The 24,682-nt window shown below is 34.0% G+C and overlaps 1 protein-coding gene across 1 annotated transcript in view; it reads left to right on the top strand.

Moving 5' to 3' along the window:
- Positions 1 to 4,996: 4,996 nt before the first annotated feature.
- The window catches only part of SAMSN1 (SAM domain, SH3 domain and nuclear localization signals 1), a 42,041-nt gene continuing 22,355 nt past the window's right edge, over positions 4,997 to 24,682 (top strand). Inside the window, exon 1 of the mRNA XM_058186623.1 lies at positions 4,997 to 5,169. Within this exon, the coding sequence (XP_058042606.1) occupies positions 5,113 to 5,169 (57 nt within the window). The 5' untranslated portion in view covers positions 4,997 to 5,112. The remainder of the gene's footprint in view (positions 5,170 to 24,682) is intronic.

Here is a 24,682-nt window from a genome sequence, read left to right as displayed (position 1 = left end):
GCAGGTTGGTAGCAATTATTTTTTCTGCAGTTCTAATTATCCTCTGAAGTCTGTGTCTTTCTTGTTGGGTTGCAGAACCGAACCAGACAGTTATAGAGGTGCAAATGACAGACTCAATAATTCCTCTGTAGAACTGAATCAGCAGCTCCTTGGGCAGTTTGAACTTTCTGAGTTGGCGCAGAAAGAACATTCTTTGCTGTCCTTTTTTGATGATGTTTTTGATGTTAGCTGTCCATTTTAAATCTTGCGATATGATAGAACCTAGAAATTTAAAGGTTTCTACTGTTGATACTGTGTTGTCTAGTATTGTGAGAGGTGGAAGTATGGAAGGGTTTCTCCTAAAGTCTACCACCATTTCTATGGTTTTGAGTGTGTTCAGTTCCAGATTGTTTCGGTTGCACCACAAGGCTAGTCGATCGACCTCTCGTCTATATGCAGATTCGTCATTGTCTTGAATGAGACCAATCACTGTTGTGTCATCTGCGAACTTCAGTAGCTTGATAGATGGATCGTTGGAGATGCAGTCATTGGTATACAGAGAGAAGAGAAGTGGGGAGAGCACACAGGGGCCCCTGTGCTAATTGTACAGGTATTTGATGTGATCTTGCTTAGCTTCACCTGCTGCTTCCTGTTTGTTAGGAAGCTTGTGATCCACTTACAAGTCTGTTCCGGTACCTGTAGCTGGTTTAGCTTAGTTAGAAGAGTGTCTGGAATGATGGTATTGAATGCTGAACTAAAGTCTACAAATTAAATGTACAAATTAAAGTCTACCATTAAAATGTAATATTCTCATATATATATGTATTGTAATTGCATTGCAATGCAATATGTAATTGCATTGCTCCTAGAAGCACGAAGCTGTAAACACCAGCCTGAAGTTGACGAATGAGACTTCGTTGAAATGTCGCCAAGACACTTCCAATTTTACGTGGGAGAAAACCCGAATAACCAAAGACCTACATACAAACACCTGCGAAAACCTCAGAAAACAAATATGTGTGTGTGTGTGTGTGTGTGTGTGTGTGTGTGTGTGTGTGTGTGACATTGTGAGAGAGATATCAACTGAAACTCAGTTTATCACAATGAAGTATTAATGTTTTGACAATTGAACACTAATATTCTGATAGTAAAAAAAAACTAATTCAGTTTGAACTGTTTACTATAGAAAATGGCTCTGGAAAAAAGAGATCGCTAACAACAGATTCAGTTTCTCTATTAATCAGAATATGTGTTTGACGTGATTCTAGACTGAGATGGGTAATGTCACATCATGGCTCTAATTCCTTGACTCCATTAAACACTTTCTCAATTCTACAAAATTTATTATGTCTTACTCTATGAGTGCTTAACATAGTTCATTTATGAAGTTGGAAGGACTCCATTTTCTTGGCTACTCTCGGAAAAACTTTTGTTTTCAACTTTATGAGGTTTTTTATTACCTTATGTATAATTATAAGTCATATAAATCATTTAATGTATTTTTAAAAGTCAGTATTAGAAAAAAAATGGTTATGAAATGATAAATCCATTGTAGATGTACATATATTTTGCTAAGGTTATTATATGGCAGTGCTCTGATTTCCAAATGTACCATCAAATTTAGAATTGTGGGCAAGGTATTCTCCAATACCTAAGAAGGACAAGAAGCACCTCTTTCAGGACAAGACAGGCCTAGAAAAAAACAAAAAAGCTCAACCAGCATTCTTAGTCCAATATTGTAAAAATCAGTAAGACGCACAACAGTTCCTGATACTGCTATTATCTTTTTTTATTTCCAGTCTATCTGGGCTGACATCTGTTTTGGTCTGGGGCCCAGCAACAGGGAGTTAAAACACATTATGGTGGTGAGAATAGTGGGCTGTGATTCAACAAGCATTTTAATTTTACAAACTTGTTTAACAGTAAAGCTGAAAAAAGCATGAGAATTGAGTCCTTAAGTTGTTGAGTAATAGAAAACACATCTGGATAATGTTGCAGGAGGTCTAGTGTGTGTTTAATTTAGCTTTCTTTTTCTAAAAAAGTATTTAGCGAAGATCCTTTTTGAAAGGGGGATAAGTATGAACTGTGGACCTGTTTATTTAGTTCCTTACAGTTTTCATCAGTCACTGACAATGCTGAAGCTCATTTTTGTTGCTGTGAAACAAATCGACCAGTAGTTGCCAAATGTCACCGGCTGAACACTTTAGGGAATATACTTATCATTTCTAAAAAAGCACCTGCGGCAAATTACCAGTATATGATGCAAATAATTGTGGCACGTGAATAATTGAAAGCAATCCTGACATCCAAAATACATTAAAAATTTAACTTGTCATGGGTTCAAAGGTGATAAGGAATCAATGTTAGGGAGCCAGGAGAAGGAATATAAAAGACTGATGTTGGGACACCTTTTCAGGAATCTAAGTATTACATTTGTTTGATTTTTCATCCTGAAATTTTCACTATTACTACTGTTTTAAGCGAGTTGTAGACACATTTGTTAATTGACACTGTTGGTAAGCAATTCTAGTTTACTTATTTACATTAGCCATAGATATTTAAAAACTACTGCTATCACATTTGGAGATAGCTTATGAAGGTCTATGGTATGTTTGTCACTTATGAATAGCCAAAAGCCTCTAATGGCAATTATCTCTTAATCTAACTTTCAGTGTATCTATTTTAGTAGAAAGTAGAAGGAAGTTGTTTCAATTTAAGTAGTTACACTGAAATGAACTAAAATTTTAATTTTTTTAACATCAGTCACCCACTGTATTTGCCATTTATGTGTGATAGTACAGTATTCAAGGGAAAATTTCCATGTAGCCTTACCAGAGGTGTTAATGCTATTTTCATTACAGAAGTGTAAGGATTTAGAAAAAAACACATTAAAGCAGACAATGTTATAGTATATGCATATGAATAGGAGAGAAGAAGAATTAAAAAACTTAATCTATATATGTTGGTGACATTCTCTGAGTGAATCCGTAATATTATATAAACTTTCAACTCTTGAGCAACCTATCAATCAATATTTTGCATTCCATTCTTCTTTTTAAAAACCATCTGAAAATTAAAAATATAGTTTCTGAACTATCAGAAGTAAATTATTTTCTAAACTATTAGAAATCATTCAGAATTCCTGTTTAAGCAAATTGTGTATTTGTGATATTACCAGTATTAGTAGTTTAACGCTGGAATTTTCTAAAACTAGTGCAGAGGTTAATCTTTCAAGGACAAAGAGATAATCAGGTCAGCCTTCAAACTGCTATAATTTTTCTGATGCATGAAGAAATAGAATAGATATGGATGGGTACTATATCTCCTGAAATGGCCTCTTTCTTCCTATTTAACAATAAATAATCTGGTGAAAGGAGCTCATGTATAAGTCTACATATGAATGTCATTTTTGTTAATCATACAGATATTAACAGGCACAGAAAAAGAAGTAATCTTTGAATGATCAGAGATTCTTTCCTGGTTACACTTTCCTGTTTAAATACTGGAACATGGAATGCACATTTAGATTTGAGTTCTTAATGTCTTTAAACTCGAAATGTGTATTTTCAAATTATACAATAAATGTGTACAAGTAGGATAGTCTTCTCTTTGCATTTATTCTGGTTATTTCGTTGTCAGGTCTCTACATAGGCATTTCAGCTGACTTATTCCTATGTATAAGAATGAGTTATTTTGTCTTCTAAGAATTTAATTTGTGACTCATTTCAAAAATACAGGATAGATAATTATGTCTATTACCTACAAGTGAAATCTTAGGAAAGTTTGGTTAAAGAATGAAGCCTGAATCCACATTTCTGCTCATCCTAATAATTATAATTGGTTTACAAATTTTAGGTTATAACTTTTGTCTAGTTGTACATATAAACTGTTTTAAGACAATGCAGAAGGTGTGAATTAATAATTATGTGACAGAATTTTGTTTAGATTTTCAGATCTGTATAGGAAGAAAATGAAATAGGGAAGAAATTGTCTTTGATTTGACTAACAATTGACTTAAGTTCTTATTGGTGTATATAAAATCTATATACACTCAAAGTTTTGTGTATAAACACTAATGATGCAGGATAGTACATTGAAAAACACACTTTATTTATTTTCTAAATTTATATGCCATTTATCTCCCCAACAAGCCAATTCTACAGCTCTCCCAACAATACTTAAAAATTGTAGTTCAACTATGCAATTTTTTATTTTTTTTCTGAAGTCAGTATTAGCCTGAACATATATATTGTAAATAAAGTACCAATGAATTTTATGTATTTTATGGGAGGATACCAGAGCAGTTCTTATTAGTGCAGGACACTATAAAAAAATCATAGTAAACATTGACTGAAATGTAAAAGGATATATTTCAAAAAAAAAAGTTTCACATTTTCTCATTGTTTTTCACTGTATTAAAAATATTTGTTTATTTGTAATCTCCTTGCAGACAAAAATGAATAATTTTAACTTTTTGCATGGCTTATGAATACATTTGCACATAGATACAAATTTCTGTGCAGGACTTCAGTGTGAAGATTTAAATAAATGTGGGGGGAAAACTGTACATTCTGAATACTCTATCATCCTATCTTCCACTGTGGCAAATTAAGGAAGTCAAGCACAAAGCAAACTCTTGTTCCTTCTTAATAACCGAGACTAACATATTTTTAAAAATTGAATTTAAATAGATTAGTTATAATCTTGAAAATAAAACTTGCTGATTGTAGATTGCTGTTCTACATGAATGATAAAGTTGTTAAAATGGACCTCTGATTCCTTAACTGATCCCATTTCCATTAAATGCTGCCTGTACAGATGCAACCAACTGTTGTTAAAGTTATCCTCAAACAAATGTTGCAGTGCAAGTGTTGAAGTTGAAAGGTTAGTGTTGATCAAGTACCCTAAGCTTCTATTTCTTCACCCATTTCTTTTTTTACTTCTCTTTTTGTCTTCCTTCCTGTCTTGAATATATCAACCGAAGATCTTGACAGAGCTGAGCCACAACCTAAATAGAATAAGGAAGCTTTATTTAGCTGATTGAGCTATGTGTATATCATTTAGTAGTGTTTTGGGTCTGAGAACAAACAAGCAACATTTGCCTTGTAACATTTAATAAATCTGAATTTTAAGATGTTGAAGAGAAAACCTTCCAATGTTTCAGATAAGGAGAAATCACAAAAAACAAAGGTAAGAAATGTTAGCATTTGAAGGCTGAATATCAGATTAGAAATCAGTCTTAAGATATTTGAGATAGTGTAGCCTATATAGTTTTACAATTACAGGCTTCAAAAGCTTTGCACATTTTATTCATTCACTAAAACTGTAGATAGGTTTACTGTGTTGATTTTCATGGACTGCTGCTCAGATTAAACTGGGTGGCCGTCATCGTTGTGTGTTGATAATGGCCTAAAATGTTTTTCTCAAATATCAAGAGAGAAAAAAATTGCTAGAAATTGTTTTTATTTTTTTCTGCTAAAAAATTGATCTAGTCTAGAAAACATATCATTGTTTTAATTCAGAGAAATATGTATCTTTCGTTTACAAGTATTAATCAATCATTCAAATGAATATCTTTTTCAAAATCAGGTTTGTGAGGTTGAACGTGGCTTTCCTTATAGTCTCTGGAATGCCAAAATATTCATTCTCAGTCCAGCACAGAGATAAAAAAATCTTTACCAAAAGCCAATCTTAGTTCAGAACATATTTGATTTAAAACTATTACACATGAAATAAATACAAATCAACATTCTCAATATATTACGTATAATAAGCTGATTAATGCAAGAATCTTGGAGTCATGCCAACAACTTTTTGTTGTTAGCCATAATCTATATTGTAGATACCTGTTCTATAGGTAATAACTTTAACTTCCCCTTACTCTTACCCATGGTCTATATACTTTTGTAGGCTAACATTCTGTGATGCAAATTATCTTATGCAGCAATTTAAGAGCATCAGATTTTTTTCTACCTTCGTAACTCTTACATAGGTAGCTCTTCTTTATTATTAAACATTACATTACAAAAAGAATAATTAAACATTGATTTGCAGCCCTATTACAGAAGAGGAGCTTACTTTTCCTATTATTATCTATTATTATGCATTCAACTCAATTACTTTATTGAAAAATTTTCAGTTTTGCGTTCAGTCACAGGGAGTAAATCACATTTCAAAGGGCGAAATAGAGAAACTGTGTGTGTGTGTGTGTGTGTGTGTGTGTGTGTGTGGTGTATGGAAGAAAGATGATGTAGCTGTAGATATAGGGATGGTATACATATAGATTATAAAATTAACAACTATTCAGAAATTACTGAGCTAGAAAATATTATGCAAATTATTAGTGGTGTAAACCAGTAAATTTGTGTTTTATTTGGTTTAATGTTGCTTAACAATAGAGAAGTAGAACTATTATATTCAACAAATGAACAGTATATAAAATCTTCTCTTCCCCACTTTCTTTGCAAAATGTTACACTTTGTTTAACGTCCAAATAAATAGAAAGATTTTATATACCAAATATATGTTTATTACTTGTGCTATATTAAATATTTGAAAACTTTTCAAACCAAGTTAATTTTATAAAGTGGCTGTATTATATTACTAGTTTCAGATCATTTTGTGCTGATTTTGCTCACTGTGTATTAAATACTCCAGTAAACGGAGTACTGACTGTTTGAGTGGAAAATTCCTCTATTTGTCAAATCGCATTTTGCAATTTTTCTTCTCATGGCAATATTATTACAAGCAAACCATAAAATTGGGAAATATTTAAGTACATGTCTACAGTCATAAAAAGTGTGGGAGAATTTCACAACTGACTTCCTTCTGAATCTTCGCAGCTAGTCAAGGTTTGCACGCTAAATGTTTTGGTACAATCAGCATTATCAAAAATGATTGTCTTTTTAAATTTTGGAATATATAGTTACAATAACTGTTCGTTTATTGTCCTTCTCTTGGTTTGTCTCCAGTGACTATTTGTTTTTAACTTGCTTTCCTACCTAATATTTTGAATGTTTTGTCAAAAAATGTCCCTCTTTGTTCAGTGAGAAGTTAACTATGCATAGCATGGACCCTTAGTGCTTTATTTTTGTGTGTTACTTTAATGCACACAAAATGACAGAGCTTTAGATCAGAAAGTCAGTTCATAGGCTGATGTTTTACGCTACACGACAATAAATATAATAAATAAGCACGTGCACACTAGAGCAAGCAAGCATGGGGGGTGGGAATTGTGAAACAGTTGTATAAAACATTCTGTACTTATGCAAAAGGGAAATGGGAAATTTGCACGATTTAATGACATTTGAAAGACTATCTGCCATAACATCAGTTGAAAATAGAAGCACTTTTTTGTTCTGCATATACTAGAAATACATATCATATGATATGATAAATATATTAGAGAAGCATTTGTTAGGGACTAATTTTTAATTAAGGAGAATTCAAGTGAAACTTCCAAACAGTGAGAACACTTAACCAGTGGAACAGCTTGCCTTCAGGAGTTATCCCGCCAGAAACCTCATCCCTGGAGGTTTTTAAGAAAAGACTGGACAGACATCTTTCTGAAATGGTATAGAGTCCCCTGCTTGATCAGGAAATTGACTAGAAGATCTCCAAGATCCCTTCCAGCTCTGTTCTGATTGATTGATTGATTGATTGATTGATCTAGAGAACTCTACTGTGTTTGGGCTAGTCCCACCTCAGCCACTAGGCAAATTTATTCTCCATACATTTAGGTCTTGAGCTATAATATTTCAGTATTGGCTTTTGATCTGACTTTTTCTTCTTGCATAAGGCAATAGTGCTTTTAGCTCTCTTTATATTAATTCATGGGAGAGGTGTATTTTATTATTTATTTTAGTGTGTATGGATTGTAGGCTACAAGTTGAAGGGAAAATAAGAAATACTAATAATTAAAATAAATTAATTACAATGATCAAACATTTGTGTGTGGGTGTGGGTGTGGGTGTAGGTTTATAAGAACAGTAGCATTATTAATTTCTATTCAGGTAGTCCTTCCCTTATGATCATAATGGAGCCTGCCTATTACAGTTGCATGTTGCGTTGGCCATTAAGCGAAGCACCTCATTTAATAACCCTCTCATCCCTGCCATTCCCTATGCATTAAATGAACATGCAAGTTGTTATGTGCAGCACGGATGCCTCAGGGATGGAGGGAGACCTTGGTGGACTAGCACAGGCACAGGCCCACCTGCCCTGGGACTTCCAAGACCTCCCACCCTGAAGTACCCAGTGGTCCACTTCCCGTCTCTCAGGATTCCCCCAAACCTTGGCTTGCTCCCAAGCTGGTCCCAGGGAGCCTATAGGCCAAGCCCTACTTTCCATCCAGCCATGCAAGAGACTCTTAGAACTCGGCCTGTCCCTTGCCCATCCCTAGGGCCCAGCAGCACTCAACTTTTTGTATTTTGGCAAGAAGCCCAACTGATGTGATGGAATGCAATGCTCAGGTTTCATGCATAAGCTTGCCAGCCTCATGGAAATATTGTCCTATTTTCTTAGCAAATAGTACTTCTCACAAGACTGTAGGGGGCTCTGTTTTTAAGGAGATTCCACAAATTCCACAAATGGATTTTCCTGAAAGCCTTGTAAATCATTCAAAATAGGAATATGAGCCATGGCCACCTCTATGTTTGAGCAGTAGGTTAGCAGCTATAACCCCCAAAGTAGTACAAGATCTTTAAAATGTTATTTAAATGTGTGGCATGTTAAGTACTGTGTGGTTTAATTACATTTTTTCCCAGTAGATTTAATTTTGCAGTAAAATTAATAAAGGATACAGTTACTTGAAAAGAATTAATTCTCCTGCTGGAAATCTTAAAATTCTCCCCATTTCAGATATAAAATTCAGTTTTTCAATTTGTATATTTATCTCCTTCCACCTCATTTTTTTTAAAGGTGGACACTCTTTTTCCAATATATTGTAGATCTCTTTGTAATACAGTTATTAAGCAATAGTGGCAAATATCTGTAACTCAGGTGTAGGATGAGAGTGAAAGTTCGTTCTCTGAGCTTGTAGTTTGGTTTCCAAATGTTTAATTACCAGGCTAGGTAGCATCTTCAGCAGAGTTTTTTTTTGGGGGGGGGTCAGTGTTCTTTTGTTTATAAGGCATTTGTGTGGTCAGTAGGTCTTATGATGAGTCAGGTGTAGGTGTGTCAAGTGAGGGTCTTGTAATGGGTCTTGTGATGGATCTGGTATGAGTCATCAGTGGGAGTCTTGTGATGGGAAGATTACATCAAGTGAGGGTCATTGGGAGATGAAGTGCTGGTTGGGGGGAGCTTGTGTAGGTTGGTTGAGGGTCGGTGCTGTCTCTGGTTAATGGGTATGCAGTTGATTTGGATTTTGAGGGTTCGTAGCCTGGTTGTAGGTCAAAGTGTCTGTTGATGGAATGTTGAACACTCAAAGTCCTTATAAACGACCAGTGACATCCCCCAAACTCCACTGGCGATGTTACCTAGCCTGATAACAAAATGTTTGGAAAACAACCCACAAGCTCAGAGAATGAACCTTCACCTTCACAGTTATTAAGGCTTAGAAAAATGCAAACTATGGCAGCAATAATAGATATTAAAAAGTTAAGAAAAAGCAGCAACAGAAGAGAAAAAAGTGTATTTAAAGAAAAATACAGGAAATTCAGTACCCTAGTATATTTCTGTATTTGAACACTTTTAGAATACAAGGAAGTGTATTTCTTATGTGTCTTACAATCAGTTTAAAGCTCCATAGTTGTTTCAGGATAGATGGTACTGACCCATTCAGCACACTGGACAATCAGAGCATGTTTAAGATTGCATGCAAGGTATCATATACCAGTTGACTTACATCATTTTTTACTCTTAGCAACCACATAGATAAAGTTTCTCCATAACGATCTATCCCTAACCTGGTCCTTCAAGTGTTTCAAAAGTGCATTCATCACCACTAAGGTTAAATTAAGTTTTCTAACACTGCAAAAATATGTCAGAAACTTAATTTTAAAAAGGGGAAAGTCAAATCAGTCATTTTAAAGAAATGTATGTTTTCCTCACTTGCATTGTAGTCTAACTGTAATGAATGGTGAAGTGTTGATGATAAATTAACTGTATATATTTCCAGGTGTGAATCTGTATATTCATGCTTGGTGGTAAAGATAACAAGAATGTGTGTCATGAAATATCTTTAATAAAATCTTCCAAAAAGCATTGCAACTTCTGCACAGCAACCTAAATCAGATAATATTTGATTGTGTAGGCTTGTATGAGAATTATTTATAACCTGTGGAAACAAGCCTTCATACGCATGGTTATAAAAAGACTGTTTCCTGTACAACCAAAACAAGAACAGGCACTGAAAATGAAGAAAAAAGGGGAGAAATAAAAATATCCCAAATACCAGCAACTTTTCATTTTTGGCTTCAATCCAACATATTATACAACCTGATATAGGACCCTGGGAATAGGATTTTATTTGAAATGCGTCAAAATACATGAAATACAAAATTGTGGGTTTTTTATTCGCATCTGGGATTTGTTTTCTTCAAAAAAAAATCTGTTTCCTGTACACCATGTAAATGTACACCATGTAAACTGGTGAGAACTAGCCTTGTCTACAATCTATTATCAAAATATACTGAAGGCATAAACCTTCTTCTATCTTGGGCATAAATAGAATAGAATAGAATAGAATTTTTATTGGCCAAGTGTGATTGGACACACAAGGAATTTGTCTTGGTGCATATGCTCTCAGTGTACATAAAAAAAAAAGATACGTTCATCAAGGTACAACATTTACAACACAATTGATGGTCAATATATCAATATAAATCATAAGGATTGCCAGCAACAAGTTATAGTCATACAGTCATAAATGGAAAGAGATTGGTGATGGGAACTATGAGAAGATTAATAGTAGTGCAGATTTGGTAAATAGTTTGACAGTGTTGATGGGAATTATTTGTTTAGCAGAGTGATGGCCTTCGGGAAAAAACTGTTCTTGTGTCTAGTTGTTCTGGTGTGCAGTGCTCTATAGCGTCGTTTTGAGGGTAGGAGTTGAAACAGTTTATGTCCAGGATGCGAGGAGTCTGTAAATATTTTCACGGCCCTCTTCTTGATTCGTGCAGTATACAGGTCCTCAATGGAAGGCAGGTTGGTAGCCACTGTTTTTTTTTCTGCAGTTCTAATGATCCTCTGAAGTCTCTGTCTGTCTCTTGGGCTGCAGAACCGAACCAGACAGTTATAGAGGTGCAAATGACAGACTCAATAATTCCTCTGTAGAACTGAATCAGCAGCTCCTTGGGCAGTTTGAGCTTACTGAGTTGGCAGAAAGAACATTCTTTGTTGTCCTTTTTAATGATGTTTTTGACGTTAGCTGTCCATTTTAGATCTTGCGATATGATAGAACCTAGAAATTTGAAGGTTTCTACTGTTGATACTGTGTTGTCAAGTATTGTGAGAGGTGGAAGTATGGAAGGGTTTCTCCTAAAGTCTACCACCATTTCTACGGTTTTGAGTGTGTTCAGTTCCAGATTGTTTTGGTTGCACCACAAGGCTAGTCGTTCGACCTCTCGTCTATATGCGGATTCGTCATTGTCTCGAATGAGACCAATCACTGTTGTGTCATCTCCGAACTTCAGTAGCTTAACAGATGGATCATTGGAGATGCAGTCATTGGTATACAGAGAGAAGAGAAGTGGGGAGAGCACACAGCCTTGGGGGGCCCCTGTGCTAATTGTACAGGTATTTGATGTGATCTTGCTTAGCTTCACCTGCTGCTTCCTGTTTGTTAGGAAGCTTGTGATCCACTTACAAGTCTGTTCCGGTACCTGTAGCTGGTTTAGCTTAGTTAGAAGAATGTCTGGAATGATGGTATTGAATGCTGAACTAAAGTCTACAAAAAGGATCCTTGCATAGGTCTTTGGAGACTCAAGATGCTGTAGGATGTAGTGCAAAGCCATATTAACAGCATCATCTGTTGATCTGTTTGCTCGGTATGCAAATTGCAAGGAGTCTAGCAGCGGATCCGTGATGGTTTTCAAGTAGGAAAGCACTAGCCTTTCAAAGGTTTTCATGACTAAATACTTAGGTACAACCAGCTAGAGTGCTAGAAAGCATTCTATCTTTTCATTTATTTCAGTGAGTCTAGGAGCAGTAATGTTTACATTGGATACTAAAGCTTTTCTGTTTTATTGATGAAAATATATTAATCTTTTTAATATTTATATTTTCCTCATAAAATTGTGTGTTTCTCATGTATTTAAACATGTTCATTTATTATACTGGTGGTCCTTGTGTTATGACAGCTCATTCAGCAACAAGCTTGTGAGGAGGACTGAAATAATAGTTATCTCTAATGTTTTGAGTCATACCAGTTATGTCCATTATTATGTGATTATTTTCATTGTGTTGTCTTCTAACGTATAGCATAATTAAATTATGAATAGCAAGAGAAAAGATGGAGGGCTAGTTCCAAAATCTACTGTATGTTCAGCCTCTTCCCATTGAGGTCATCACCTATGCCATATGTATATGCATATATAAAGCTATATATGCCCTTTTCATAATGTATTCATAAAAGACTTTCCTGGATCAGCCTGGTAAAAAGGCTCTATATGCTACCTTCACAACTGCTGAGCTTTTTCTTGAAAATGACTTCTTTAGTTAGTAATGGTGGGGGAGGGGTGAGTTGCCTCATTTGCACCATGTAACTCACACTCGCTTCTCCATTCTTCTTTCACAATCCTGGTTGAGGAATGATATTTGTACCCCTAGTCTCTAACACTGCTGGACACTGCTAATGGTAATCTCTAAATTACACTAATGTGCCATATTAAGATATATTGCTGAATATATATTAGCACAATACTAGAAATCAGATAAGTTACAATTATATTTGGGGTATGTAAGTAATTCAAAATTAGCAGCATATATTCATATTATGTAGCAAGACAAATATAAGAATTTAAAGACTATTTTATCACAGCTAAAGGATTGAAATCAGAAATTTAGAAAAAATGTTTATAAATTTGTACATCAGTCACTGGATAACAAAGGAGAAGCCAGAAATTATAATTTATAATTATATAATTTTTTCCTAATTATATTTAGATTTTTACATAATAAATAGTGGAGGGTTTAACATTTAGCGGAAAGATTCAAATATATAAGTCTAAATGCTCTTGCTATTGCTATTTGGGTTGAGGAAGTTAGCCCAGCTCCTTCTTGGTTGTGATTGCTTATATAACTAACAGTTGAAGAATGTTTCAATTATTGTAGAATTCCATAAAATTAAATGTAGAATAAAAAGGGAAACAGGAAATTTAATTCAATATCTTTAGTCTTCTGGCAGTATATGAAAATAGGTCTTTATTCTCAAGTGTAACAATGGGGAATAACTAGAGGAATGCATTAACATGGCATATACTATATACTAGATGCCATATAGTAAGTTCTTAATTAAGGAATTTTTACATAGTAATTTAATGGTCTTAGGTTATTTTTTATCATCACTGATCTTCAGTAAATATATTAAAATATATTATTTTTAAAATTCCTGTAACATACCTATAATTGCAGTTTAATTGCAGTTTTTACATCAGATAGCGTGTCAATTAGCTAACTTTTTTATAATCCATTTTCAACAAGGAATTGGTCTATATGACTCTGGTTTCTTTAGGTCATTCTTTCTTTATGACTGAGGGTCATGTATACCTCTTCCTATGTTGGTGGCATAACCTTCGTTTCTTTAATTTCATTCATTGTGTTTATTAATGATTTTAACAGTTCTTTCCCAAGTTCTCTATAATGTTTAACTATTAGGCTATCTGGACCTGATGCTTTTCCATATTTAATTAGTTTTATTGTCTTTGCCATTCTTTGAACAATTATGGGTGTGCTTAATGTTTTTCCATGTTGCTTATTAAATTCACTAATAATTAACTGTTAGTTATATTTATTTATAGCAGAAATAATTCTGCAGGGAGCATTAAGGATAATAGTAGTTTATAATCAATATAACAGAACACATAAAAAAAAAGATAGAATACTCTAACTTTTCTGAATACAGAAAAGCCTTTGACAACTGATATGATAGCAGTGTTCCAATATCTCAGGGGCTGCCACAAAGAAGAGGAAGTCAAGCTATTCTCCAAAGCACCTGAGGGTAGAACAAGAAGCAATGGGTGGAAACTGATCAAGGAGAGAAGCAACTTAGAACTAAGGAGAAATTTCCTGACAGTTAGAACAATTAATCAGTGGAACAGCTTGTCTCCAGAAGTTGTGAATGCTCCAACACTGGAAGTTTTTAAGAAGATGTTGGATAACCATTTGTCTGAAGTGGTGTAGGGTTTCCTATTAAGCAGGGAGTTGGACTAGAAGACCTCCAAGGTCCCTTCCAACTCTGTTATCTAGTCTAACTAGCAGATCTACTAAAAAAGTGAATCATGGAGAAGAATTCAATACTTGGGTTAAAATCAGCAGGAAACAGTGAAGATTGTGGCCAGTAGAACATTCTCAGAAGATTTTCAAATAAATAAAGGCACATTGCTTTTTAAGGAGATACATACATATGGCTGCAAGATTCAACTTTACCTAACATTGGAAATATATATATATATATATATATATATATATATATATATATATATATATATATATATATATATATATATATATATATATATATATATATAAAACCAATGATATCAGAATGGAAACTTAAACTTGGGAAATCTATAGTAATTGTAAAATCCACAAGAGAAATTTAAGCAAGAATGGTTTTCATTACTTTCATTACTTCATTACAAAAATGTTCATTATTTAGAAATCATATTTGACATTAATCTAAACTTTTCCTCAACTTTGCAGTTTAATTGCAGTTTTTACATCAGATATCGTGTCAATCAGCTAACTTTTTTATAATCCATTTTCAACAAGGAATTGGTCTATATGACTCTGGTTTCTTTAGGTCATTCTTTCTTTATGACTGAGGGTCATGTATACCTCTTCCTATGTTGGTGGCATAACCTTCGTTTCTTTAATTTCATTCATTGTGTTTATTAATGGTTTTAACAGTTCTTTCCCAAGTTCTCTATAATGTTTAACTATCAGGCTATCTGGACCTGATGCTTTTCCATATTTAATTAGTTTTATTGTCTTTGCCATTCTTTGAACAATTATGGGTGTGCTTAATGTTTTTCCATGTTGCTTATTAAATTCACTAATAATTAACTGTTAGTTATATTTATTTATAGCAGAAATAATTCTGCAGGGAGCATTAAGGATAATAGTAGTTTATAATCAATATAACAGAACACATAAAAAAAAGATAGAATACTCTAACTTTTCTGAATACAGAAAAGCCTTTGACAACTGATATGATAGCAGTGTTCCAATATCTCAGGGGCTGCCACAAAGAAGAGGAAGTCAAGCTATTCTCCAAAGCACCTGAGGGTAGAACAAGAAGCAATGGGTGGAAACTGATCAAGGAGAGAAGCAACTTAGAACTAAGGAGAAATTTCCTGACAGTTAGAACAATTAATCAGTGGAACAGCTTGTCTCCAGAAGTTGTGAATGCTCCAACACTGGAAGTTTTTAAGAAGATGTTGGATAACCATTTGTCTGAAGTGGTGTAGGGTTTCCTATCTAAGCAGGGAGTTGGACTAGAAGACCTCCAAGGTCCCTTCCAACTCTGTTATCTAGTCTAACTAGCAGATCTACTAAAAAAGTGAATCATGGAGAAGAATTCAATACTTGGGTTAAAATCAGCAGGAAACAGTGAAGATTGTGGCCAATAGAACATTCTCAGAAGATTTTCAAATAAATAAATGCACATTGCTATTTAAGGAGATACATACATATGGCTGCAAGATTCAACTTTACCTAACATTGGAGATATATATATATATATATATATATATATATATATATATATATATATATATATATATATATATATATATATATATATATATATATATATAAAACCAATGATATCAGAATGGAAACTTAAACTTAAACTTGGGAAATCTATAGTAATTGTAAAATCCACAAGAGAAATTTAAGCAAGAATGGTTTTCATTACTTTCATTACTTCATTACAAAAATGTTCATTATTTAGAAATCATATTTGACATTAATCTAAACTTTTCCCTCAACTTTGAAGTTTAATTTATCTAAATTATCTGAGTATTAACCATTTCTATTGCATAAATACCACTGCATCCAATTATTATCAATATTCTATAATGTGTTATTTGTATTTTATAATACAATAAAGCAATTAACCAGGAATAAAATCAGATTTCCTGGTTTCCCAATAAAGCTAAGCAGGTCTTTTGAACTAGAAAATTAAGTCATGTGGGTGTTAAATGTCATTATTTATCATGTAATATTATATTAGAGTAGAAGTATGTTAAAAACAAAACTGTGAAAATAAAGCATTAATAAAACAGAATGGCTATGTTTAGCTCAAAAGAGCTTGGAAAAAGCCTTAGCTAAATTGAGAAATTTGTGTTTTTAGACCATTAAATCACTTTAGAGAAAAAAACGTAAGTTTTAAAAAGGAAATATCACTAGTTACATTCTATATACCTGAGGTTGCTTCCTCTACATATTGGGATATTAATATTGGAGGTTATGGCATAGATCATGTGGCTTTTTCAAAGATGTTTTTACATTTCACTTCTACATTGCATTCCAAGTTTACGGGTGAGACTATGGAGCCAGGATCACTCTACCTTAGAAAGTTATGGACAACAGCACAAGCAATCAATAAGCAATTGTCTGTAGATCTTATAAAGCTCAGTACAGTGAGCCTTTGCAATACCTTGATCAATGAAGTAACAAAAAAAGATAAAATACTTTTCTTTAAACAATCTTGGAATGAAAAGAAATTAAGATCATGGTTGATCCAGTATTTGAAAAAACAAATCAGTGCACTTAGTTTATACCCTGTGGAATCATTCACACTCAAAATTCCTTCCTCCCCTTTGTTCCTAGTAGTCTCCTACTCTACTTACAACATGATTTTACTCATTAGCTTATCTTCCAAATATCCTAATTAAAAATGTCTTTATTTCTTTACTCATTCTTTGCTTATTGAAGAGTATGTATAACACATCTTCACATAAAACTATAATGACTTTAAGGACAACAGAATGTCTAGATTCCACTAGTTTGGGGGTTGTGGGCTGCAGCTGTTATAAGCCCTGCTATATTCATGGCAGCACTCAACCTCAGGTGATATAAAGCATGCAAAAGAGATCTTTCTGTCAGTTTTATTATTTCTAAAAAGGTTCCCCTTGAAGGAGAAGAGTGACCTTGTTCTGCTGAGCTGACATGTGCCACTGAATTAATGGCTAAGCTTTGCTTTAGGGAAGCTTGCAGAGACATTACAATGCTTGCGGCTGAGTTTACTGTGCACATTAATCAGGTAAACCAAAATGATGCATCAAACATTCATTTAAAAGTAGTAAAATTGCTCTCCTCTATCCACATACCTTTAAAAAAAATCTTCCTAAGAATTAGTGAATTGTTGGCCATCACTTACAGTCAAGGGCATTGTTGCATAGATGCAGTAAAACAAAAGGCAGAGTTGAACTTTTCTTATTTCAAGGTATTAAAGATATGAAGAAAGTTCTGGAAGGGGCAGGTTGGATTTTTATGTAATGTAAATATCTTCTAGAACTTATTTCTTTAAATTCCATGAACATAAATTAACCGGCCTTATGGTTCATACCAATACATTATTAATAAGCAAGTAGTTCTATCAACAATTTAATGGAAAAACTACAATGGATTTAGATTATCTGTTTCTTTTGTTAACAATATTTATCTACAGTCTTTTAATAAATTGAGCTACATAAAATTTAGACACGCATAATATTCGATAATATTTTCCTTCTAGATCATGTTATGGCTCTCATTGTCAAAACATGGCATTCGTTAGATATTTATACTTTCAGTTATTTATTCCTTTAGTAGCCTTTTTACATAAAACAATTGAAAGTAGAATCTATACATACCATGCAGTAGTGGTTTTCACTTACCTTTGCTACTGGTTCGGAGCTGTAAGCGTGCATGCCTGCTTCGCTTGCCTGCGGCACTTCTGCACATGCACAGAACCTTCTGTGCATGCACAGAGTTTCCGTGATGACATTGCCTCCTGCCGCTGCTGTTTCCGGTTCTCCTGAACCGGGGCGAACCGGTAGAAACCCATCACTGATACCAGGCTATAACTCAGGCAAAGTGGAGAGAAAAACTTTAAATATATTAATATCTATACATTATACTATTCTGAATTAGCTGGAAATAGACTTGTTCTTGAAAGTTTGAACTTGATATAGTTTCTGAACCAGCCAATACAAAAATCATATTCATATACAAATAAAATAATCATTTTCTTGAAATAAACTTATCTCTAATAGAAATCAGCATCAGAAGTACATCAGTAAATTATTAGGAACTTCTGTTATATAAAATATAGAATATAATAAAGGCAACATAAAATAAAGAATCAATACAGTAAAATGTGATTACGGGTAACTAAAATGTAATTTGGGAAAGAAATGTAAAAAGAAAGCAAAATTATGTGTGCAGTTTTCACAGAACAAGAAAGAGCCATGTAGATTTTTTAAATTCAAATTTACTTTGTTGAAAACTTGCAAACTTTGCTCAGAACTCACTTTAGAAAGAAAAAGCTTAAAGCAAAATGAAAATATTGCATCTCTCATGCAATAACAAACTCAAACTTACCTCACTGCCCTGCAGAGGACGTGCAGTAAAACATGTGCTGTATGATCATCAGTCAAAACATCCATTGCAATTCCTAACTATTTCACAAAATAATAATACAGGCCTGTCTTTTGAAGAAAAATGTTTATTACATCTTTCCACCTTCTGTTGGAAAGTATTTTGTAAAATAGCTATTTTGAAAGGCTGAAATATGATATAATCAGGTACAAAATTTATCTTGTATCCATCTTTTGCTATTTAATACTCTGTATTCTTAGATGCTCTATTGTCATGTGGAAGATGATTCTGAGAAATATTTTGCTTTCTTATTCTGATGTCAGGTCTTCAGTCAAGCATATACATTCAGCACTGTTTGGTGTCTTAAATAAATAAAAGGATGGTCAGATATTTTGCAATAAAAAAAATGAATCCAGGCCATAAAATTGAAGCATAACTAAATAAATGTGGAAGGACTGAAGTCTGAGGATATTACCTTAGTTTCAAAGGAACATTTATGTTGATAAAAAATGACTGCAGGTAATCCTTGCTTACTGATTGCTTATTCAGTAATTGTTTGATGTTATGATGGCATTGAAAAAGGAGGCTTAGGCGCAACCTTCAAATTTGCGACTGTTATGGCCACATGATTGGGAATAGGGGTTTTGTAACCAGTAGACATTTATGATGATTGCAGTGTCACACAGTCACATGACTTTCACAACTGGTTTCTGAGAAGCAAAGTCAGTAAGTAAGACTGTAGGATGTTGCAAGTCACAGTCATGTGATATCATGTTTAGCGACATGTAGGGTACAGTTATGTGATGTTTCGCTTTACAACTGTGTCGCTTAGCAATGGAGTTAATGTGGAAATAATATGGAAAAAATTGTAAATAAGCTAATGTATGTAGAAATTTAGATGAAGTTTTCTTTCATTTTCTCTTTTTTGGTTGTATTACTATAATTACTGTTAACTTAGTACAGTTATAGTTATTAGCTTGGATGTTAAGATTTACCATTGATTTCTCTCTGGCTCTGCTTTATTTGCATTGTTATCCTGACATGGCACTGTAAAAAACAAACAAACAATGGAGTTGCTGGTCCCAACTGCTGTTAGTAAATATGGATTATCTGATGATCTTGTATATTTGTTTGTATTGTTAAATTAGAATTGGTACACTTAAAAGCACAAAATATAAAATCTATGGATAAATCTCACCCTATTCAAAGCTGAGCACAAACTATCTTTGCTTTTTGGTTTAAGGCACAATAGGATCATGGCCCACTCAGCAGCCAATCCTTTCTAAAATAAATACTGTATTTACCAAAACTGCAATATATTAAATACTTATTTATTTCATATATACCTTATATACCTTACCAATTTCAGTAGCACTTTTACAAAAGCCAGAGTAAGCTTATTAAGACGATATCTTTCACAAAATGTGAGATAGTGAGAGAATTAAAATAATATAACTAGGTAAGTTTTAAAGCTGTCCTGAATTTCATTGTAAACAGTACAGTTAATTTTGCCCTATGTTAGATGTTGACAACTCCTGGAATATGCAACATAAGTATATAATAAAGGAATATAATATAATACTGGAAAGAGGCCTAGAAACTTGATGTACTATATTCTTCTAAAATTAAAATAGGACATTTATATTGGCATTGAATAATACAATAAACATCAACACAAAAGCATCTGTTCATTTTATTTATAAATTTAGTATAAATTTTTTATTCAATAGCACTTTTGCATTAAAAGATTTTGAAAAAACTTAAAAACTGAAAGAGTTTGTGTGTGTGGTGTGTGTGAGATACATATATCACCAGCCTGAAGATGATGAGTGAGACCTTGTCGAAACGTCGGCAAGATACTCTCAATCTTACACGGGAAAAGACCCAAATATGCCAAGACATACATACATACATACATACATACATACATACATACATACATACATATATATCTCAATCTCACATATATATATGACTGACACATGTCAGTCATATATATTTGACTGACAATCATATTGATGTTTTTAGAGACTTTCATGCTAAGATAAAATATATTGATCCAAAATAAAGAACTGTAGCAAGCTAAGAAACAATATTTTTCATGTATATTACATACTGTTTTGATGTCAATTCAGTCCGAACTATAGATAAACATGGTTAATGGGTTTTACGTCAGATGAAAATGTGATTGTAGGACCTTTTCAATTCACCTATTGAATCAATCCAATCCTATTGTTTCTACCTGTAGATGCACTGAGTCCCTCCATCAAATCATGTTTTCTTATAAGAACTAAGCTGCAGGGCAACTTTGTTGCAGTGCCTGCTCTCTAGAATGGTATCTCCCACCCATTTTTCTATAAGCTTCGAAAAACTTGGTTGTTTTCACAAGCTTTGGGATGGGGTGGTGTGGAGCCCATTTTAGTTTAGTTAATTTTTTTCTAGTTTAGGATTGATGGTTTGGGGGTTTTTTTGTTTGCCATGTTCTTTTTATATGTATTGTTTCTCAGAATCATCAAGAGGTGAGAAGGCCTCAAATTGGCTCTAATTAATTAATTATTAATAATTCATAGCAGTGGTGAAATCCATTTTTTTTCTACCAGTTCTGTGGGTATGGCTTGGTGAGTGTGGTGTGTGGCTTGGTGGGCATGGCTTGGTGGGCATGGCAGGGGAAGGATACTGCAAAATCTCCATTCTCTCCCCTCTCCTGGGGGAAGGATATTGCAAAATCTCCATTCCCACCCCACGCTGGGGCCAGCCAGAGGTTGTATTTGCCGGTTCTCCGAACTACTCAAATTTTCCACTGCTGGTTCTCCGAACTGCTCAAAATTTTTGCTGCCAGTTCTCCAGAACTTGTCAGAACCTGCTAGATTTCACCCCGATCCATAGTAAAAATTGCATAGCTGCTCTAATTTATTAGTGCTCTCACATATAACAGCTGACACAGGTGTGCTTGCTTTGTAGGTTAGAAGATGGAACAGCAAATGTCCATATATTTATTCACACAATTCACAATTCACACTCACGTGCACAGAAACACCCTTATACTTAATTCTTTTCTTCTCACACAATCTACCCAGATGCTCACCTCTGAATTCAAGGAGTAGCCTCATCCCAGACATTCAGGTAATAAGTTGGCTGTGAAAAGAAATAGATGACTTGATTTCCTGCTATTAATAGTAGTAGGAAGCCAGCTTCCAGTCTGAGCAGTTGACCAGTAGGAAAAGGTGATTTCTAGGCACTGAATCACAGCTTCAAAGGGGAAAATGCAACTAAAACAAATGACTAACCCTTGCAGTTTCCAGTGCATTTTTCAATCAAAAGGTTCTGTGAGTTTGGTAATAACATTTGGGTTTTCTGAGTTTTGCTCTTAATGAGTGCAAACAATCTGTCCCTCCTGTAGCAATTTATGTTTCGGGAGGTTAATTTGCTTAATGTAGCCATTCTGCCAAAAGGAATCACTTAATCTTATGGGATTCTGAATGCCAGTGTCAAAAGCAATGGGCCATTCTTGTTTCCAAGAGACTGCACTTGCTTTCAAAACATAGCTAATACTGGAAAGAAAGAAAGCTTGCGTGTTGCTATGTTAGCTTCCTGAAGTTGAAATTTGCTGAAGCTAATATTGTGGGTCACGTGCAATGCAGAAGCAAGCAAAAATCATGTTTCATAGGCACATTTAAATAGATTCATATTTTATAGGGCCCCAATTCTTCCATGATTTTTTTTTTTTACTAAAACAGTGGGTTAAAATGCATTTTAAAAAATGACAGCGGTATTGATTATTTAATGGGGAGGGGAAAAAATTAGGGGTCAGAATGCTGAAATAAGCCTGTAATGCTCTCCTGTGCTACAAACCCATTATCTACAATGATAAAAACCCTCCTGCAATCCTTATTAATGTTTAATAAGTGCAGAGCAACACTAAGCTAAATTACATGTCAAAATGGCCCAAGGCGTCTGTTTAGAAAGCATATGAGACTCTGAAGGGATAACTGATTTCCCCAAACTCCAGCTGAGTATGAGAACAGCAGTAATAAGCATTATTTCCCATTTGCTCCTTAATACCACTATTACACTGGTATTAAAAAAAAACAAAAAACAGCAGTTCCTGGCAGGCATCCTGACTATATAGAAAGCACTGTATCATGACATGAACTTGTTCCCTGTCTAGTTAATTGGGTTGGTAGGTGATTTCCTCAGACCTTTCTTGCCTTCTATTTTCCCATATCATGCAGCATAGTCATCAGGAATGACAAATTTAGCAAATGGTATCAAACCAGCTTCATAGACCTGTATTTCTGGGGCCTGTGCATGTACTGAGCTGTTCTTTATAAGATGTCAGGACATTGGTCACTAGATCAGTATATAATCCCTTAAAGTAAAATAGTAACTGTTTACTCCAAGAGTCTCATCGGTACTCATTTTTTCAAATGTTTAAAGAAATCAGTTTTATCCAATCAGTGCTTTGTTGGAATAGTTGTCTATCATCTATTTATCTATCCATCTACCCATCTATCTCTCTGTCTTTCCACTTCACTGGGAAAGTTAAAGTTGATGTGGGTAAGTAGGCTGTATATTACGCACTTTATTTTGCAGGCAGTTAATTCAAATGTGTGCACTATTGTGAGTTGTGCATTGTATTACTAATGTTGACTATGGAAAATGCAAAGCTTATAATAGTGTGTTGGGTTTTTTTTTAGCTGCAGTCCTTCTGCTGCATGAAAATTATAGCATCCTATAGATGTTAAGCTTCCTGGTGCTTTTAAAATGCAGGGTCTATGTTCTTTTCAGTTAATTTATTAATTTCTATTTAATTATGAATTTTGCAGTCATCCATGCTCTTGTGCTTTAATTACGTTGAACTTTCAGGATACATTTTAACATGAAACAAATCTCTTTCTCTCTATCTACCTATCTATCTATCATCATTTATCTATCATCTATTTATATCCCACCCTTATTATTTTTATCCTTAAGGATACAGCATTAAATATGTACAAGAAATAAATGTCTATTCCCCCTTCTTTCAGTAGCAGTCATGAGGAATTCATTAGAAGGAGGCCTTGGTGCACAGGGAAGAGAAAGCATCAGTGCAATATATGAAAATAGAAACAGCTTTTCCAAAGAGATTGCGGATTAGAAATGTTCATTGAGGCCACAATCTGGGGGGAAAGGATTCACAACACCAATCACAATCATGCCTTTCATTTAAGTTTCCTTATTAAGTATTTGCACGCTTTTAATATCATTGGGTCAACCTTCATATCAGGACATGGCAGTAAATTGCAGTTCTCCAGACACTTAATCCCTTACTTAGCAAGTGGATTACTTGGCCAAAGATTGTCATAAAAAACATGGCTAAATTAGATTCTACTTCAGGCAAGAATAAAACCATACAGAGAGAAATGGTTTGCTTTCTGTAATGCAAAGAAGTTAAAGCTTTCAAATAGGTTTATGCTCCAAACTTTACATTCTATGCATTTTTCTTCTAATTTTCTGAGTTAACAGACATAGGGTTGTTCACTTGGTGGCATTGAGCTGAAACACTGGGGCGTATTTCTGTAAAATTCTCTCCAGCCTAGGAACTGCTGGTTGCTACCTCATCAGATTCATGGTTAGCTTGGCTTTCAGTACACCAGTCAAGTAAGTGTAATTAAGAAAAAAATCCTGAATAGTAAATATGTGTCCTTGACCTGAAATCTAACTGAATTTACTTCACACTCAGGCTTAATATGAAGCTTTGTCTACAAATAGACAAAGACTACATTGTTTTATATTGCATGTCAGACATACAATTTGTAATTATATTCAGTGTTCTTGATGTTTGGGACTGCAATTGCAAAGGTGAAGTCCAAGCTATTTAGTGAGAAATCTGTATCATTTGATATTAACCCATGAAAGAATTAAGTGACTTTAGGCAATCTGCTTTTGTAATTCTTGAATTAAAATAATGCTCTCC

Source organism: Ahaetulla prasina, chromosome 5, assembly GCF_028640845.1.
Source record: "Ahaetulla prasina isolate Xishuangbanna chromosome 5, ASM2864084v1, whole genome shotgun sequence".
Lineage (NCBI taxonomy): Eukaryota > Metazoa > Chordata > Lepidosauria > Squamata > Colubridae > Ahaetulla > Ahaetulla prasina.
Note: the sequence above shows the minus strand (reverse complement) of the source record. Positions and strands in the feature narration are given on the sequence as shown.